The sequence below is a fragment of the Trachymyrmex septentrionalis genome, unplaced genomic scaffold, assembly GCF_001594115.1.
Source record: "Trachymyrmex septentrionalis isolate Tsep2-gDNA-1 unplaced genomic scaffold, Tsep1.0 scaffold20, whole genome shotgun sequence".
Lineage (NCBI taxonomy): Eukaryota > Metazoa > Arthropoda > Insecta > Hymenoptera > Formicidae > Trachymyrmex > Trachymyrmex septentrionalis.
The window spans coordinates 5,692,289-5,714,176 of record NW_017305180.1 but is presented as its reverse complement, the minus strand read 5'-3'; the positions used below and the strand labels follow the sequence as shown (position 1 = coordinate 5,714,176).

Here is a 21,888-nt window from a genome sequence, read left to right as displayed (position 1 = left end):
TATAAATAATTTGGTCTGTTAGTATGATAACTAATTTATTACCTCTTTTACGTGTTACATATTATTTGAAAAGAGAAATTGAGATAAATAGCAATAATAACCAATTTGGGAGAATTATAGGTTCAATAAAGTAATTTCCCATAATGCCTATTTAATTGTAATGACTGGTGGTTGATGTCAGTTTACTAATTCCTGATGATATTTTTCATTATAATGCGTGTATGGAATCAGAATATTCATAACGCAGTTTGTAAACACCAAGGTATAAATCTTCATGTCATGTACGATACGTAGAAGTGAATAAATCAGTTATGATACTAACATACAAAAAATTGCTTATAAATATCTTAGAAACAATTGAGTTTTCCACCTATATTCACTAAACTTTTTTTACAGTATGGTGTATACTATCTACTATGTAAATGCTGTTTGGTAAATGGTTTTTTTTTAACAACTTGTATAATACATTTAATATTTTATAATTTTTATATAATTTTCATTTTTACGAAAAAAAAATTTCGTTTTTTTAAAAGTGAAATATTTATTTACTGATATAACAAAATTTTCTTTAAACTAAAAAGAAATATAAATATTTATGATACAAATCATAAATTTTAATAATAAAATTTATAACGTAAATGTTAAATTCAGTAATGTAATCATTTTTTAAGTAAATCTGCTCTCTTTTCGTATATTAGAAAAATTTATTATATGTGACCATATCAAAACCTTAATCCTTTGATCTCAGAAAGTGTCACATGTGTCGCCTCTAAAGAGTAGCACCTTAATCATTTGTACGTTGATTAAAGCCAGTTATTCATCGTTTAATCTTTTTTCTTTTTTTTTGCCAGGACCCGCATCGCCATTGCCAGATCTAGTGGGATACAGTCGTTGCGGCTATATTTTGGTATTGAAGGGGTTGGTTTTTCCTCAGTGGAAGCGACGACCTTTGGCTGTCATCGGGTCCAGGCTTTTTCTTTATCCGGGTAAGTGTTTCATGGTGAGTGGATCCGCCAATCCCCAAGATAAGAAAATTCAAGACCAAAAAAAGCATGTGACTCGTTCTGGCCGACAACAAATATCTGTGATGGAAAAACAATCCCTAAACGTTTGTCAGAAACATTAGGAATCATCCGATAGTATATCTGTCTCTTTTATCCGTAATTCGTAAAATCCCGAATAAATTTGTGAAATTAGCGCGTGATGTAGAAAATCTTTAAATTTCATTAAAACATCTCTTTAAAAAATTTATCTGCAGTTATTCTTAGAAACTAAGATACATTTTGAAAATTGCTGTTAGTTATTGATTTGAAAATCCAAACTTACGTTCCTTTGAATGAATTATGTTATCTTAGACATGAATTGAGGAACAAAATAAAAAAACAAACTTAAAGTCGGAAAATTTTTAAATGTATTATTGAAAAGATGATTTTTCTTGCAAGACGTTTAAGGTGATACTTAACTACAAATTGATTTAAATTAACATTATTTAATGTGTTAATATATGGAGTTATTTATTATATAAAATTGTTGAATTACGCTTTTATAAATAATTGCAAATTCAGCAGCAATTTTTTCGAAAAGACAAAGCTATCAAGAAAGAAAATATTACGAAATCAGCCCCATATCTTCCTCTCGCCCTTCTTGCTTTCTTTTCCGCCATCCAAAACATCATGATTTATCTACGTCCGTCCCTTATCCTTCTGTTAGAACGATCCTGTCACCGAACAGGATGCGTGCCGTGGATCAAGAATTTCTTCGGCCAAAAGGATTTATCGTCCTGACGTGCAATTACGTTGCCGAACATTCAGATACGCGCGTTGCTATCGCGCGAAAGAAAAATGGCATTGCTTGTGGAACAAGAACTGTATTTACAACATGGATAAGTAATATAGCGAATTGAAATAAATGGAGTATTGATAGAATTTTTATGAATAGAATGGAAACTCTATTCTTGCCTGTCTAATAAACCCATTTAACGAGCTCGTTTAACGAACCCGTTTAATTGGCTGAGAAATACGCATTTCAATATCGAGTTACCGTCTCGAAAAAGCTTGTGTACACTTTTGTATAAGATAAAAACTGAATTGTACATTTATACACAAAACATTCTATCTTGTTTGCCTAATGAACCCATTTAACGAACTTGATACGTTTAAAATTTTTCTAAAGATACGTTTAAAATATTATTCAAAATATGTTGTGTACACTTTTATATAAAATAAAAATTGAATCGTATATTTTTATAAATAGAACATACATTATATTTGTTTGTTTAATAAATTTGTCGAATGAACTCATTTAATTATCAAAAAATATATGCATTTAAATATCGAGTTGTTGTTATATCTCAAAAAAACTTATGTACACTTTTTGATTTTATATAAGATAAATGTTGAATTGTATAATATTTTTATATAAATAGAATATATTCTATTCTTGTTTGTCTGGCAAGTCTATTTAACGAACTCGTTTAATTGGCTGAGAAAGATAAACTATCTCAGTTTAAACTATCTCAAAATATCCCGTGTACACTTTGATATAAGATAAAAATTGAATCGTATCTTGTTAGAAATTTTAGATTACATAATATTTTATAATTTGCACACATCTATTCCTACGAAGACTCGTTGACTCAGATATTTCTGCCAAATGACAACGAACGCGACTTTGTCGAACGTGACTGGAATTAAATCATCTCCCTTGCGAAGCATTCCGACACATTCGGCATTTTCTAAACTATAAATGTGTACGGTGCACGAAGTCAATGACAAAATGATCAACAATTTCTTATTACCTTCGGAACAACAATGATGTTTCGTCTGGTAATACATTCTTATAATTTTAGCTTCGCGATTTTTATATTTTACTGGAATTAACACGCATTATTCAAGCTATCGAAAAATTAAATGGTCAATATTTCGTCTGTATATTCATTTATACTGTCGAAAATGGATGGAAATTATTTAACGGTAAATTGGCAGCGCCGTAAGTAACGTATACCGCTTCATTTGCGATGCCTGTTGTTTTAAAATTTTCATTATGTATTGCAGAACCGAAATTTTTACTCTAAATTTTAATTTTCTTACGTCTGAAATATATTTTTCCAAAATCTTCTAATACAAGAGTAATCTTCTAATAAGTGAAGATTATTTTATTTTTTTGTACTTATAACTTGGCATTTATTGAAACTTTTTACATTTATTTATACACTTGGTTGTTGAAAATGATATTGGCAATATTTCCCACTTAGCTGTACTGTTTCATCCATATGACTTATAACTTCAACTAGAAACTACTGTTTCGTCGATATTGAAGCAATCGTAATTGCTTTCGTGATATATAAGTTTGTACATAAGACATTTGTACGAAGAAAGTTAATTAGCAATATAATACGAAAGAAATTGAAAATGAAGAAGAGAAAAATTTTAAATTTTCTTCTTTCACTATCATAAATTATCATCTTTTTTCTTCTTTCTTTGTTCGTGATATCAAATCCTTTAAAGAAATTTATCATTTTAAATATGAAATTTGTAATATAAAACTTTAAAATTAGCTTCCTTTGTAATTATAATTTGCCATTTCACATTCTAATATAAACTGCATGTTTTTTACGGAATTTCGAAGTTTCGAGTATCTTTTGATGTCTTTTGCAGAAGACACGACGTAGCGAGAAATATATTTTAATTTTGGGAACGATGCAATGAAGTTATTCTATCCAACAGAAGAAACAGTTCTGAAATTAAGTATTGCAAAATTCTTTAATATAATTGATCTCACTCTTTTTTCCTCGCTAAATTTAAATGTATAAATCATATTAAAGAATCTTACGACAGTAGCAAAGTTGCTTTTTCTTCTGAACGCAACCATTAGTTTCTATCTCATTTATAATCGACATTTATGAACCATATTTCAATATTTGAAGTGCAACACCCGATAGGAGCCCTTGTACAACGCTCAGCGTATGTTAAATGGTGTTCCAAGGGTGACCCGAATATTGCCGGACGGTCGCTGGCGGCCGGTACTTCCGATAGTCGATTTTAACGAGCGTATCCCACAAGCGCTCAACGACGCGCTAAACCTGGTCGTCCCGCGGCATCACGTCAGTTAGAGAGCCGCGCTTGTAGCCGCTCCTATGGGAGCCAGGACCTTGATTAAACTCGAGATAGTGGTAACAGGTGTTCGCCATTGCAGACCAGTGCTGAATCAACAGCGAACAACTTCCCCAAGACGATCTCTCTACTACCGGACTTCCCGGTCATTACTTCTTGGTCATCGCTCGGAGATTTGTATCCGACGAACGTGACGAGAGGTAAAGCATCGTCTTTTCCGTGACACAATCTTGACCTCGACGACATCTGCGTACCCAGTCACGCATCCGATAGTGTTTTCCTATCATACCGTTTCCCTATATATTAAAAGTAAATATAAGTTGATATCGACATATTTTCTCATCTAATAACTGCATATATGTACTCAAACTTTTGAGTCTTATAAAGTCAGATAAAAATTTTTCAGTAATAATCTATAAGATCAGAGATTCCCAAAATATAATCAGTCATGGCTCATCGATGGATCGTAGCTGATTTTTAATGAGTTGAGAATTTACGACAAAATTGAAAATTAAATCACACTTCGTTGCTTTGAATAATTGTACTTGCGTGCGCGTGCGTCTTTTCATGACTTTATACATGTGTGAAGTTAAATTTGCAACAATGTAGCAATGATAGAAGTCAAAACAAAATTTTGAAATAAACTACAATTACACAAGCATTTAAAAAATATATAATTTTTTTATATGCCTGTGTAATTGTTTGATCTGGAGATGGTGCCACAGTATTTTGACGCTCTGAAACGAGTTGCTCCATCACAATTTTTATCGATGGAAAATAATTCAATTTTCCTATATTTTTAGAACCATTTATGAGCTGGTTTTTAATATCTTTTACACTATGAATGTAATAGAGTCATGACTCTAAAAATACTGGAAAATCGAGCTATTTTCCGCCAATAAAAAAAAATGTGATGTGATGGAACGATTTGGACGATCGAATTCAAAGTGTCGAAATACATAAGAATATCATGTCTAATTTCCATCAATTTTGATCCAAAATTTTTTTTATGTTATTAAACTTCTCACGTCTAAAAATAAATTGCATCGATAAAAATAAATTCATCAAAGCTATCGTCAACTGAAAAAGAAAACAGGCATTCTTCACACGTACATTATATATGTAGGTATCCGAGAAATAAATTTATAAAATTATATTTAATAAAAAATCAAAAAGTTGGAGCAATATAGTGGTATAAATAAAGTACATAATATAAATAAATAATTAATTTTTTCATATATATATATATTTAAGCTAAATAAGTTGCAGATGTTTGCCATTTTTAAAAGTGGGTCACGATCTATGTAAGTTTGGGAAGCCCTGAACTAGATTTATATTTTCAAACAATCCGAATATCTAAGGAATCTTAGAAAATATAAATAATGGGATAAAACGTTTTTAAGATTCTTATTATATTTTTCGCGATCCGATAACGTTTAATTTATCGTAACAGCCACCGATTTCACGAGAATGCGCGGGGACTTTGTATACACCCTGTGCATCGCTGTTAGGAAATTGCCCACTGCTCGATACGTATCTTGCAAATGGAACCACAATCTAGCATGGACGCAGAATGGCGGCTATTCCAGAAACTGACCAGCCTCGCCGGCATTTGCTGATTTAAGTTGCGGCTACCGTTGGCTTCAATTAGGAATTGCTTGAAATCCTACGATTCGGAAACGAATATTCGGCAATTTCTCTGACTTCTCTTAGTGCCATTGACCTCACGTTATGGATTTAACGATCCTCTTCCTTCTGTATCTGTGGTTTAGTAATCTAAAGAATTTAAAAATTTCAAATGCATACGTATATGTATATATGTATATATATATATATATAGAGAGAGAGCAAAAAGTTCATTATTAAATTTTTATATTAAACAATTTCATAAAATCATTGCTTATAATTAGCTGCGCATTTTTTTTGGAGATATTTAAAATATTTGCTTATTTAATATTTAAACGTATTTGCTTATTTAATATTTAAACATTTTTATACTTGATAGTATTAAAATTTTTAGAAATTTTTATTTTTTGTAAAAAATTGTGGTTTCATGTAAAATGAAATTGCTTAATTTATCTATTTTAAGTGTTCATTCTATTCGTCCTACATAAAGTTAACAAAATACGTTAAACTTGTTAGAATCTAACTTAATGAGCTACTAGCAAGAACTTCTTGGGGTGTTTAGTTTTGGAACCAGCCCCGGAAATTAGTTGTACAGCAGCATAGCAGTCTTATTGTGAAACGATGCCAACCGCGTACGCCGTATCGCTTAACAACTGAAACAAAGTATTGCCAGCCTCAACTATTTTCCAACGCTTGGCACCGCAATTCGAGACCAATAGGAAAACACGGACCGTTCTCGCTCCGCATTTTATGGAATAATGTAACAAGCTATTGTATTATATTTTTAATTTCCGCTGAAAATAACAAAAATTATTTAAAAATCTATTGCGCTTTTATTAATCTTTATATTATTCAAAATAAATTATTCGGATTAATGACGGTTGCATTTGTGTATGCAGAAGCTACAAGAGAAGAACATGAGGATGCACGAGCTAGGGATAAGGATTATGTAGAGATAAGACTTGGTTCTTCAGTCTTGTTATGTCTCAGGTAGAAAGCACGAAGGAGGAAAGATGATGATAAAGGAGAGAAATATGTATTACAAAGCTCTTGTAAAGTCATTTTAGCCATATATATATATATATATATATAATATACTACTAGTAGTAGTAATATACTTACTAGTTATAAGATAAATAATAATAGTTACGTAACATTATGATAGTAACATTAAGATAGAGAAATATTTTCATTAAGCATAACTCGCAAGATTTGTGATTCACAAATTACAGAATTCAAGAATCTTCCCAGTCAATACCAACTAAAAGTAACACATAATCTACGTTATAATTTCGCATTCAACAATATTTGCTCGTATTCAAAACGCGCTTTTATGTCTAAAATTCTATAGTATATATACGTAACGTAAATTATGCTAAATAAATGCTAACATCGCGTTCTGAATACGAGTAAAAATACGTGCCTATAAATATAATATAACGTATGGTGTTACGTAACAGTTGAGTGCAAAATTATAACATACGCAGTTAGAAAATTTGTGTTAAAAATATACTTCACGTGACAAACAATCTACTTAAATTTTTGTTTAACATAATATAAATGTGTTAGAAAGTAACACAAATATTATATAAATAAAATTGCCACAAAAAACATAACACTGACAATTTGTAAGCAAACTATGGAAGTATATTTTTCAGTCAAATTAACATTTATGATATATGTTAAATTAACACGTATTAAATTAACGTATTTTATTTATTTATCTTAAAATTTTTATTTTAAAACACATTTTTATGTTATTGATTTATTTACTCATAAATTATGTTATTTTAACACTAAGTAATATTGAATATCAATTTAACACAAAAGATCTAAATAACATAATCATAATAAATGAAATTAATACTTAAGTATCTTAAAAATTCAACACAGATTTTTAGCAACTACGAGTAAACTATTTTCAACACAAATATAAAATATTTTTATTGTGATAGATGGTATATTACTTTTATTTGATGTCGACTGGGTCATAACGTTTTATTAACTCTATTAATTGAAACGAGATCTCTTGAGATTCCCAAAAAGAATTTTCCACTTGAATCTAATCCTATAATCGTACGAGCATCTGTTTGTGGAGCGTCGCTCTCTCCGGTATTTTGTGATCTATCGTTCCGAATATTTTGTATCGGATCGCCGGAAGCGTCTAGTACTGTTTTTCCCGGGAGAAGGGCAAAAATTCGATAATACCCAATGGCGTTTGTATCTGCGAGAGTGTACCGGTCGGTGATGGATGTTCCCTGAAAGCCGACGCCGTGGAATGTAACTGGCCGTCATCGGAATATCAATGACCGTCCGGCATTCTCGGCGTAGCTCAACGTAATTAGACCCCGCCATTGGTCTCTCGGGGCAAGAAATGGAGTCGTCCCTCCGCCACGCGCGCCTAAAACATGTCGAGCACGTAGAAATTCGAAATTCGAAGCGTTGAAACTTCATGTTGATACGCGCCTAACACATATCAATATGCCTAAAGTAAATGTTTATCGGAAGAATGCACTCGTGTCAAAAATTGCTTTTGTTAACCGATACAAACGAAAAAAAAAAACGATGACCACTTTGATATCATCCCGTACTGGTAATTTTTCATAAGCAATTTAATTGAGAAACTGTCACAAATTAGGATTACAAAATTTTCTTGTGATAATTAAAAATGAGATGTTTTATTTACATTTCTTCTATTATTATACGGGAAAATATTTTACTTTGTGTTTTTCCACTTGCTCTGAGACGGATTTTTATTTTAACTTTTATTTTAACTTCTCTTTATCTTTTTTTTTTCTTTTTTTTCTCTTTTTCTTTTCTTAATTTCAATTTTGTTGCAGCTTCTCATTCCCATCTCACTCTGTAACATTTCTCGAGCTTTATAAAAAAGTTTATTTTTATATTTTATTTTTATTAATATTACTTTTTACTGTATTGTTTCCATTATTTGTATATTTTTGTTCCTACACTTTTTTTATTTTATTTTTATGTAGACCCCTTAGAGGGTTTGTTTTACAATACTATAATAAACACCTTTATCTATCTATCTATCCCTGTGACACTTCTCACGACGGCGCGGTGTCGTCGTAACCGCGCTCATACATACTCCCAATTTATCAAAGGACTGATAAATAACGAGACAAACGCGTTTTCCCTCAGCTTGTCCGGAATCACGAGCAGAATGGATGGAACTGAGCGGCGGAGGTGGCGCGGTATGCTATGCGCCGTCACGTCTGGGCAAACTCGTTTTGCGTGTCACTGGGTTTCCCAGGGTCACTCAACAGTGCCATGTGAGCCAACACCCTGAAGAGAGTCACCGTCGCGAAACCAGGCATCTGTATCTGGGCTTCCATCATCCTTGGGATCGAGACCTCTGGAAAAGCTGGATCAAAAAGGTAAACACCTCCTCGCTATTCTTTCACGCGAAATCGAGAAAATTTCTCGCAACGATTCAATTTGTGACGAAATACAGAAAACACCTGGAGACATCGTCTTAAAAAAGAAATATGATTTCAAGTCAACTAGAATAATTTGAATTGAAACATGTAACAATGTAACATTTTTTTTTTTAGTAACAAAAGCTGCAGTAGAATTATTAAAAAATATAATATTTGTTTTATTATATTGTTAAGAAACTGAAAATGTATTATATTGTTCTTGTTCACCAAAAGATTGACATGATTTATGTAAATAATTTTCATATTAGTAAAAAATATCTTAATGAAATAAAATTTGTATAAATATTACAATTATTCATCACATAGTATAATTAAAATCGATATAATGAATCTTTTGGTAAGCAAGAACAGTGTAATAAATTTTCAGTTCTTAACAATATAATAAAACAAATATTATATTTTTTAAATAAATTTTTTAATAAATTTACGGCAGTTTTTGTTATTTAAAAAATATCGTCGATCTTCTTTGCTTTGCGTGCATTTACCGATTTAAGATACTTCATTGCCAAAAACATTCACCAATTTAAATTAACTGTCTTGATATATTTGGAAAAGAAATTCCAATTGTTCAACAGCGATAAACTTTTACTACTACAATAAATAAACGCAGAGAACAATTCAGTGACGCGTGACGAAACAAGAATAGAGAAATCCATTTTCCAAGAGGTGTAGGTACAGCCTTCGTTGCAGTCGATGTTTGCGCTACAATTTTAGTCGCCTTAAAATTTAAACTCTCGCAGCTGAAACCGATTCCCGAGACTTCTCTTTGGGCATACATAACTCCACGAGGAAATGAACGATTCTTATGCAACGAGCTCGGACAAGACTAAATTTTGCATGATGTCTTGGAGATAAGCGAGACCGACGCTGGCACGAGGACTATGCGAATTGATATTTAAAACGCATAAGGATATGTGTGTGCCAGCAAGTAAAAAAATTCTGTTTCTTGGAATATCTCCGTAAATTACTTCGGATCTTGGCATCTTTGTACCGTAATGTATCCTGAATCTCCCAACAACCCTTTCGAAAAGGCCTTTGGCGCATGTAAATAGGTCATATGGAGGTGATATTCCGAATAGGTAATATTCCAAAGCATACCGACCATATCTGGAAAGGAATAGATGGAACGTCAATGCAGAAGCGACGAACAGAGTGCAACATGGAAATTATGCTATATAGGGAAGGCGCGGACGGCGCTCGATAATGTCGTTACACGGCGACGGACAGCGCAGTGAATTAGAATTGTGTATTGTTAACTCGCGGTCCGATGCAAATGAGGACAAACATAGGCGTTTTGATGGGCTTTAATAGAATCACCAGCACAAAAAGGACAACGGAAGGCTGTCCGATATATCGTATAGCTGGCAGTTCCGCAAATATGCATCAGTTTGCTATGAAATGTCTCTTCATCACGCACGCTATATATACACTCGTTTAATAAACACCGTTGCAGAGAAAAAAGCAAAACATATGCGATGTTACCAAAAACCGTTACATACATAATGTATGTTTGTAATTAGAGATTTTACTTATAATTAAATGCATACAGCGAAAGAGAAAGGTTGAGGGTTTTTAAAGGAAAGATGTCTTGTAAAAACTTTTCTTCTATTCACATCACCGGCTTATTTCCGAAGTTCATAAATAGACACTTAATTTTCAATAACTGTACAGTCGATTTTTTGAAGAGCTAGATGGCAGAGTTAAAGCACCAGTGAAATCAAAGGACAATCCCCCTTCTCCATCTCGCGAATCCGGCGATATCGCGATTGAAAAGATGAGTGACAACGAGAATAAGAGAGGTTGGTTGTAGGATGGTCCAGGGCTGAAAGAAGAGGAGGACGCGTAGTAGGAGGAATCCAAAATGATGCAAACATTGGCCTAGAGGCACACCCTGAATATGAAATCACGATGAACAAACTTTAATATCCGAATGCACGACGAAGAAGAGGGGTAAAAAGGTTGGAAAGAGAAGATAAGAGACGAAAGCACACATGGCTGTTTCTATAACGTTATGACCGAAACGATCGCCAACATCCGCAGCATTATCGGCGATCCCCAGATCGATCCCCCCGATATTTTTGATAACGAATAGCATAGTCGTAATGACGCAGTCAAAAATATTTTTTTCTGTGACTTACTCATAACATTCAGTGACAGATTTTAAAGCCTCCCAACCCCCCCTCCCCCCTCCTCTGGCATTTCAAACGAAACAACATTTAAATCTCCCAATTCGACTCTTTTTCGAGAATATTAAAACGTAGTAGCACAGCAACTAGACCAAACAATTCGGCGCGGATTTTATTTCCACATCAGTATATATGTTATTTACAAATATTTGTTATGATCTGTATGATAACTATACACTATTGGAAAACAGATATTTACAAAATCGTAGCGCAATTCAAAAGGGCGATTCTGAGCGATCACGAGAAAGCCACCGTTGAGAATAGCTTCACTTCACATCTATTCCTCTTCCATTTATGCCAATGGACTCTTTTCAATTCGAGTAAATGGCAACTTGCGAGAAATTTAACGTATACGCAGAGACGCACGATAATTCGACAAATACGAGCGAGTTTGGTAGCATTTGCAATACGCCAAAGCGAACGTGATGCAGTTCAAAACGCGAGATCATGAATCGGATAAACACGTCACTAAATATTCAATGATCAGTTGTACAAATACGAGATGCGACTCTTTCTACCTCTTTTTCTCTCGTTCCCTGTTTCTCTTTCTCTCTCTTTCTCTCTTCCGTTTGCCTTGCATTATTCAACGCGAGTATTTTGCCGCTTTTCTCCATAGCGTAAATGCATCGCCGCCACCACGAACCTGCTGTTATTACATCGACTTGATGCACGGCGATCGCGTTTAATCCGTCCGTTGCATTTTCCGCTAATGTATTGTCGTGCAGTGAATGATGGGCAAAATTTCCGGAATGTCAATCCAAATTTTCGACCTTTGAAAATCTTTTCCACGTTCTGTCATTTTATTTTATGCCATCGATTTTGCATACAAAAAGGTTCAAACTGCATGTCAAAAAAATTAATGTCTATCAAAAATCTTTACCGAAATTTCCTATAAATTTATTACCACACACACATTCTTATTTTTTCGAATTATAAATTTCTCTACATATACGTATACATAATATATATAGCTGTTTACTTTATATATAATAATTTATTTAAAAAGCTTTAATTTGATTATTATATAAGTTTATTTAATCAAATAAGATTTGTTAGTATATATCCACAAATTTACCATGTATCTAATTAATGGTTTTAAGACATTTATTTATTATACGTACATTTTTTACAGAAGTAAAAGCTTATATAATTATAGATTTAGCATTTAATTTATGATATTGTCATCTGTTCTTTATTTAACATTTACTGGCGGAATTTGCTTGCGTCAAACTGAGTTATTTTCAAGCACGTACCAGATAATGAAACAATTTTCTTGAATACAGCATGCCGATGACACGATCGAGTGGCCTGTGACATTTTGTAGTGGGACGTCATTATTTACTTAATAGGAATGAAACGTTTTAAACGATTGACTCTATGACAAGTCAGTTTGATACATCAGCTATTTGTATTTATTGTCTTGACAGTTTTGATACTCTCTATCCATTAAATCAGACAGTTTATCAATACTGCTTTAATACTCAATTAATTAATTTTCCGATAATTGGCTTTTTTGAGGACATTTAAATGTATACCTTATAAAAGATGGAAAAAATTAACGGAATTGACCGGGATTCAAATTAACGTGCTATCTCACGACTGTTTTATTGCTCTCGTTATTATTCCGATCTTCTGTCAGTACCTGATCAATCTTATATCTCTATATTATAATTGGATATTTATAAGAGTATTTATATTAGTTTATATACGTTCTTTGCAGTGTTTTAAAATGCTTATTAGTACCATTATTAAATTGCGATCAATATTTTTCTTTCTGTTTATGATTGCAATTCAAATCCGACAGCAGTCGGCTCGCAGTTTATATAACTGGAAAATGTAATAATTTAAAATTTATATAGAAATTTATATATAATTATTAGGCACCAAGATCCAGTCTCAACTGTATTTAGTGCTTCTCACTTATTTGTGTTACTCATATAAGTTCTTTTTACTTTTTTTGTACTAGATATTCACTAAATAAGTAATTATTGAATCTGTGCTTATTTCTCATTATATACAAAATGTTATAATTGTAGCTGTTAATTTCCTTTGAAAAAAGAAATATGTGATTTCCAAATATTTAACAGAAAATTTTTTATTATTATTGATACCATCATTAATGTTAACATTAATAACACGGTTCTTCATTATTTATTTGTAAGTTATTGTTTTTTGCGTAAAATTAATAATATATTGAAAGAAAAAATTGGTTGCTGCAACAATTTAGATAGTAAAATATAGTATAGAATTTTTAATCGGCTGCAGCAACCAGTTTTTGGTTGTAGTAGTAAATTTTTAATTGCATTAGCCTATCGAAATTATATATTAACATTGCGGCAACAATCTAAATTGTTGCAGCAACCAATTTTTTCTTTCAGTGTATCAAAAAATATTTAATCTTTACCGATGTCCGAAAAATACATATAGCAACATAATATGGATTTTATTTAATTTTATAAAAGGAAATGTTACTTAACGTTAAATATGTAGAATCATGTGTATTTATAAATTTCTGCAAAAGCGAAGCTTGTGCAATAGTGAGTTCATTAAATTTACAAAATTTAAAACACGAAGTCCGATTAATAGAAACGTGTCCAAATATTCGATTGCGTTCGTTCGACGACAGACAATCGACATTCCAGTCGCGCGGGCAAATTTATCACGCTGCTCTGTTTGACAAAAACAACAGGAAAAAAAATGAAAAATAAACAAATATGACTCGATATAACGGATCATACTTTCCAATCTGATTATCCGCACGTTCCATTCGAGATGCGTTTACGCGTGCCAACAGAACGCATTGACCACGATGGAACGTTGCATCCACGTAGCTGCATCCAGTTACGTGTCAGCGTCTCATTAATTAATCGTATTCCTCGTGTTTGCTATATCCGCAGCTAGAATTAAACATCATTTATACGGAATCTATTTTTGCGACATGAATTCTTTCTTTTCGACATGCTCATTGGAAATTCTATCTTTTGATTAATCAGTGATTGCTATGATTCATGAAAATACTTAGCTCCATTATTTCGATGTGCCTTTTTAACTGGAAAATGCATAAAAATATTTTATAGCGCATGTTTCGTTGTTATACAAATATATAATCCTGCTATTATTTACAATTACAAATGTTATTTTACTTTAATGTACTTGTCAGCGTATTTCCGTAGGAAAATTTGTCTCTCGCAATGCATTTTACAACTTTTTAATACCATGATTTTCATTTGCACAACTAACGCATTAAATCGATCTTTATTAAAGACAATTTAATAAACAAAAATGTCGAATTCTAGTTACACAGAGAATTTGCAAATGTTACAATTTTTTTCAATTTATTTGCAACAGTTATACTTTAATGTACATGTCAATATGTGTAGAGAATAAAATGAAGCCAGCATAACTTTTCTCAATGGTACAAATATAGTTAGAAACTAAAAAAAATATTTATAAAAATAAAAATAATAGCTTTGAGTTATTGAAAAAACATAATTTTAACTATTTAAATTTAAAATGTAAATATGAAAAAACGAGAATGCAAAAAAAATTAATTTTAATTTATTTAATTTAAAATGATAAACTTCAATTGAGTTTTATTACAATTATTAATTAAAATATTAATTTATAATGTAATTAATTTTTAATAATTTTTTAAATATTCAAGCCGAAATTAATCTTGAATTTTAAAAGATTTAAAAATTCTATGACAGAATACTGAATTGTAAAAAAACGTAGAAAAACTGAAAAATTTTTATAAATTTTATTATTATTTAAGAAAAAAAGATTATCATATAATTTAACTTTATAATTTACTAATTATTTTCGATGTTAATTATATATTTTTTTATAGAATATAATTATGAATATAATTATTATTAACTTATAGCAGGCTAGCTATAAAAATAGAGTTCCTATAGCCGTATATATATAATTATTTTATCACGCAATTATAGTTACAAATACTAAACATTTTTCTTTCAGTGCATTTTGAATTGAAATTTCTCTCTTTGCGCCTTTATTGATATCTTTTAATTATTTATTCCGCTTTGCATAATAATGTGAAGCGCGATGTTATCATTATTGAAGATATAATGTCGTATAAAATCGATCTCCATCAAAATTAATTTTGGAACGACGCAAAGCTCTCTTTATCCGGACGAAAAAGTACTGTTTATTATACACAGAAAACTGTTGAGGGCATCGCGTAATTCGTTTTTACTCAGCGATGTGGTAACAAAATTCAACGTATCATTAACCGAAAATTATAAGAGGCTCGGGAATGGCAGTGGATTACGAGGAATAATTGCCGTACGGAAAGGTGATCAATCTCGCAGCGCTTTTTACGATGTAATCGCGAATGACAACGAGGAAGATTAATTAATGCCAACGATATGATGCGTGAAACGGTAAAGATAAATCTCGTTCGGCGACGACTTGATAACTGTTACGATGAAAATAATTAATTAATTCATTAAAGAATTAATAGATTACAGGTGTTCGGACAATGCCTAATTTTACTCTGTTCTCGAACGTCGATTATGCAGCGAAATGAGGAATACAATACTACTTAAAAATCAACATTAATTGATTTATTATTTTAGAAATTGCATAAATATCAAATAATTAATTATTCAATAAAGCAATTAATAAAAAGAATTATGGTATTCTGATTATTTTGTAATAATATAATAACTATTGCTATAATTAGATATGTTATAATTAATAATTAGATAATATTAGATAATTATGTTATAATTAATTATTAATTATAGAAAATATCCTATAATCGTTTCTAAAACGTGGAATATAAAAATCTATTAGACTTTCTTAAGATTTAAATTAAGATGTTTAAGAAAAAAATTGTTTAAAGAAAACAACTATATTTATTAGAAATTCTGTCATTAAAATAATTCTTCTGCATATTATAATATCTCAAATTATAATATTAAAAATCTAAGAAACACAATATTCATTAATCGATAATCTGTAATTCAAGCAAGGTTCAATAATCTCGATTAATTAATTACTAGCTACCTCCATTATCCCAATTATATTGTATCTCATGTATTATCAAATATAGTGATTCTTCTACGTTACACACCAAATAGGACAGACATTAAATATATTGAATAATGTAGATTTTGGCTTTGTTTCATTCTATATACACGTAAATGTAATAAGTGTACGCTTTGTCGATCTTGTATGTGTTTGTGAACATGAAACTAAATGAGTCCATTTGCTGCAATGTTATTATACGGAATTAATACTATAATTTGTATCATAGGTCGATTTTTGTTACCACAAATCCACTCTTAGCTGAATGCCAAGTGCGTATTTCACCGCAAAATTCTGCGCGTTACATAATTCGAGCATGAATTAATTTCTCGTTGAACATACGTCATGCAACATGACGAAATTATGAAGAATATGCTGAGTACGAGTATGTAAGCGATCTCTTTTGCCTTCACTTAAATTACGCGATTTTTTACGGTCACAATCATTAAATGCAAAGAGATTCACAGATTTCACTTTTGTTGTATGAAGAATTTTTATCTTTGCGCAAATTCTCACACATCTAACGATTCTTCATCGAGGGCATAGAATAAAGGAACAGAATAACGTGAGAGAGAAAAATCGGGCTCGAGGAATAAAAGCTCTGCCCTAATTTCTCACGCACTCAGAAAGGGAACTCTCTCGAAGGAAGATAACAGCGATTAACCTTGTAACGGATTCGAAATTAGGGCTGACTGTTTTTAGGTATTTATCACTAGAATCTAGGAACAAGCAGCCTGGAAGATTTAAATTGACACTTATCATTAAATTCGCCCTTATTGTTTGAGTTATCGAGGAAAATAATATTGCAGGCAATACGTATTAATTCATCTTTTGTGTTTTTAATTAATTCATCACAGTGTGGAAATAAATTAGAAAAATAATACTTTAGGTTGCGTAACAAAAAACTAAATAAATTAATCCAAAGTTTCTAAGACAGTCGTTTCCAATAAAGTGACAAATATCTTAAACTCAAAAACTTCTACTTTTACATTTGAAAAGTAAATTTAGAGATTTAACATATGACATAAAAATTACTTTTATCTCTTAAATTTAGTATATAGTATTTTTTTTCTATAATAATTTCGCGCTTATCTTTTGTCATAATTAAACGTTTTATGCTCGATACTCGAAGCCATCTACATTTTGAAACTTATTAGGAAAGATATAAAGTTCAAATAGCTATTTCAATCGTAAATCTTCCATTGGACCGTCGAGGTCTGCGGCTCTTTTTAGAATCCACTGTAAATCGCGAAAGTTTCTCCTTAATCGCTGAAAGGCACTTCGTAAAAGTTGCTAGTTACACTCGCATCACTATTTTCGCCTTTCCCTGTTCCTCGTTCCTCTTGGATTGCTTCTCAATCATTCTTGAAACTGTTCTATCGCTCAGAATAAAAACCATTACATTTAGTTAAACGTCAATAAACGTACGATTACGATAACGCTAAAAATATATAGGATATCCGCTATCCAATGGATCTTTACTCATAAATATGTCAAACTTGTTTTACAAATTGCAAAATTTAAATTTATATTGCATCTACTATTGTATAATATTGAACGAAAACTGGGAATAAAAGGGAAAATAAGTCAACTTTGCATATCAATTTAGTAGCTAAAAAACAGTTGACTTATAATTATAACTTGTTAATAAAGTAATAATAATTCATAAACAAAGCTGAAATATGAAAAACTTAAGAAACATTTATATATTTTTTTCACCCGAGTAAATTTTTTTTTTTTCCATTTAAAATTAGATTCGTGAGCCGATATTCTTTTAACGAAAGTCAATTTTTAACAGATATTATAATTATAAGAATAATTATACAACATAACTTATGTTTTATTAAATACTGTGTGCGCGATGTGTTGCCACTGGCACATTTTTTATTAAAGTACCTTTATTATCTACTGGTTTATCTTGTCCTTTGCGTCTCCTCGCCCCACCCGTCTCATTTTCACCCTCAAAAGATCTTTACAAGAGTAAACCAGTAGCGAACGTGTGTTCACATGAATTCCACTTGTTAGTCACAAAGGGAAAACAACGAGGGCAAGCGAATTCTGCCATCCCATCATTTTTTTTTTCGCCGACAAAATAATTTCCGAGGACCTTTAAAGCGTCGCATACCAACCGTGATCAAAGGAATTTTTATTAAGGCGGCTTATTAAGTTTTAACAAGGAATTTCATTCGATAACAGGCCTTAGTCGATTTTCTCCCTCTAATTTCAAAATTTCATTAGGAAAATTCAATACCGCACGCAAGTTTTTTTTCAGTAAATCTTCAATGACAGTAACGGTGCGTTTAATGCACAATTGATCGATTAACAATATTATTGCTTGATACTTTTCATTAATCGATAACTCTCAATTGTCGTCTTAAACGATTTGTTCATCGTTAAAAGTTACCTGAAAAGGAGCACGTTCTCACCAAGTTTTCCCGGATGGACATGACGGTGGAAAAACATTGTCGCAGAAACTACATCGTGCAAGTGTAGCCTCGCAAAAAGCCACAAACTTTAGTATTAGCTGTTAAAAGGTAGGACACATGAAGAAGAGAGAAAACAGGACAAGCAAACAGGAGAGGCGTCTTATTCCACCTGATTTTGCAGATCCTTCCAGAACGATATAACGCTTTTTCAGATAGAAAAGCAGAAGAGAAAGAAAAAAGTTCACGAGAACAGCAACCACGATAATGATGTTCTCGTTACGGGGAAAATCTCCTTCGCCCAAGCACGAAGTCCACCGTATACCGGGTGTCCAACTAACAAGATCGTAGTAATGACTCATTAAACGTATCGATTTCTCATCGGGAATGACGCAGGTGGCAAGGGAACCATCTTGACAGTTTTTTCACGCATTACCGTGTCATTCGGGAAAAGAGAGAACAACACGATCCTATCCGTGATTGATCGGTTTTTTCAATCGGATTTTGCAATCATTTGAGATATTCCACAGAGTCGCTTAAGAAAGTCATAGAAATTGCAAATAAAATCGCAAAAACGTTCTACCTTTCTCTAATACGAGAAGGAAGACTACGGAATTATAAAGTGACTTGTCGCATCGAAAGTACGCAAAAAAAAAAAAAAATTTGACCGTTCTTTATGTCTATATATCCTAATCAAACGTAATTACTTTACTACTGCAATTTGCGTCGGCTGCGCTATTATTATTTAACACCTTTGGAAATTATACAGTGGATCCGATCAATTCCCATAAGACAAATAGCCACATTGACTATCGCTTTTCGGTTCATTGGGCGAAATTAACGCGTTTACGGCACAGATGTATAGGTTAAATAGAATGTATGTTTACTGAATGTTACGTTGATCCTTTGAAGCTTATCAATGCTATCGCACCAATAATTGCATGTATTTGTATCTTAAACAATAAAAATGCTTTTTTTGTGTTAATTAGAATAAAATTCATCTTCTTAATACAGATGACAATGATGCTTGTATTTATAACGGCAATACAATCTTTTTATGATAGAGTTAACCCTTAATATACATGGATTGGATCATTCATGGTCTACATATTTCTTTTTTTTCTTAAATATCATACTGGGATATCTGGCTAAATCTATTCTTTTCCTTTTTTTAAAAATGCATAATTTTATAAATACTTTCTAATGACATCGAAGTATACATATATATATATATATAATAAGAATGACTTATTAATTTTTGTATACTTGTAAAAGTGTAAAAACAAAAATTAATTCCGGATATAAACGACCTATTGTGTACTAAGAGTTAAAATGTAACTATATATCTTCCTAAATTGAAAAATTGTCAAATAAGCATCATTTTGCAAAAAATAAGTTAAATCTTTTTGTGCAAAAAAATAATTAATTATGAGATTTCTAAATATTTAATTTGCATAAATGTAAATATTTATATATATAATCTCTCAAATATTAAGAAAAAAAATATTTTTGCTACAGCCAAATTTTGAAAGATCTATCTTAAATTTGAAGATTTTATATTCTATTTCACAATCAGTGACAAATAGATAAAAATAAATATTCGAGATAAATTTAATCTCAACAAATAAATATGTATATTCTTTTATAACTTTATAATATAATATGATTATATATAATTAACGTACAAAAAGAACACATTTTATCAAAGAAAAAATATGAAATTATCAAATTCAATTTTGAGATGGTAACACTATCTTTTGAGAAACGAAGAAGTTAAACTGAAGTAAGAAGAAATGCCACGTTGATACGGCAGAATCCTGTAAGAATATACATATAGTACGCGGATTTTGATATCCTCTCTCTATAACAATGACATTAAAAAATAAAAAAACAAAATTAAAGAAATATCAATAATAAAATAAAAATATAATAATTATAAAAATATAAAAACATTATACGAAGATTAATAAAAATTAATTTTCAAAATGAGATGGATCATGTCAGTGAAATATTTTTATTTGACAAAAAATGGAAATCATTTTTCATAAATTTTTCATAATTTTTCATAATTTTGTAATAGATTAAAAATTATTCTACAACAGGATTTGCATTTTAAACGAATAATTATTGTTTCTTAATAATTTATTAATTACTTGTTACTATTTTTATTACTAAAGAATATAAATTTTTTCTATACTTACTGCGTCACGCTTATCCAATTACCCCGATCAGTCTACGATGTAAAAGAAGCTAGTAACCAATGCGAGTTCACCTCATTTTCTCTCTCATGAGCCACAATTTTCTTTGAATGAACGGTATCTTGTCACTTTCCTCGTATCCAATTCACCACCGCAAGTTCTCTATACCTGCCTAATCGACCGATCGCCTAGATATCCACCCTCGTCAATTTCTTCCCCGTCCAACTCCCGCTTGCCATAGCGTTTCCGGCTTTTCCAGGACAAAAACGGACGGTACGGTACGACCGGAATGCATTTATCGAACGGTGGGAAAGAATCCTTATCACGTTATTCAAATATCCTCCTCGCGCACGTTCTATCACGTATATCAAATATCCTCCCCGTATCTCTCGCCTGGCGCACTCCACGTTACTCCTCGCGCAGAATTTCGAATAAAAGGCTCAACGGGGTCTTGGCACAGGTGTGAGGTAATCCCCAAGACGCTTCCTATATTTCCACGAATACTTGCTGTATTCCAAAACCCGCTCATTCTCTTTCCCTTTCTCCTTGTATTCCCTTCGGTTACTCGCCCGTAAATTATCGGGCGACGCGATATCGTCTACTACGCTCTCTCACAGCCCTTATCTCGCGTCCTCGCTCGCGGGGGTAGTTCTCGGGAGGGAATAAACAACGAAACTGGAGTTAGAGTTTATTAGCCGCAACAGCCAGTCATACGAGTCATGATAATGTAACGTGATATCGGCGCAATTAGCTTTCCTACGACTATAATTGTAACTAGGGTTCGCGCGTGATATCGCGGTACTTGTCGCAAGCAAAATCTAACGGCCAAA

The 21,888-nt window shown here is 31.7% G+C and overlaps 1 protein-coding gene across 2 annotated transcripts in view; it reads left to right on the top strand.

The window, feature by feature from the left end:
• Positions 1-923: 923 nt before the first annotated feature.
• The window catches only part of LOC108747611 (protein phosphatase PHLPP-like protein), a 43,595-nt gene continuing 22,630 nt past the window's right edge, over positions 924-21,888 (top strand). The window contains exons 1-2 of one of the 2 annotated variants that reach the window (XM_018485190.1): positions 924-986; positions 8,898-9,133. In XM_018485190.1, coding sequence (XP_018340692.1) covers positions 8,924-9,133 — 210 coding nt within the window. In that variant the 5' untranslated portion in view covers positions 924-986; positions 8,898-8,923. Of the gene's footprint in view, positions 987-4,284; positions 4,313-8,897; positions 9,134-21,888 lie in introns of those variants that run through there. The other variant, XM_018485189.1, reaches the window with a different exon arrangement.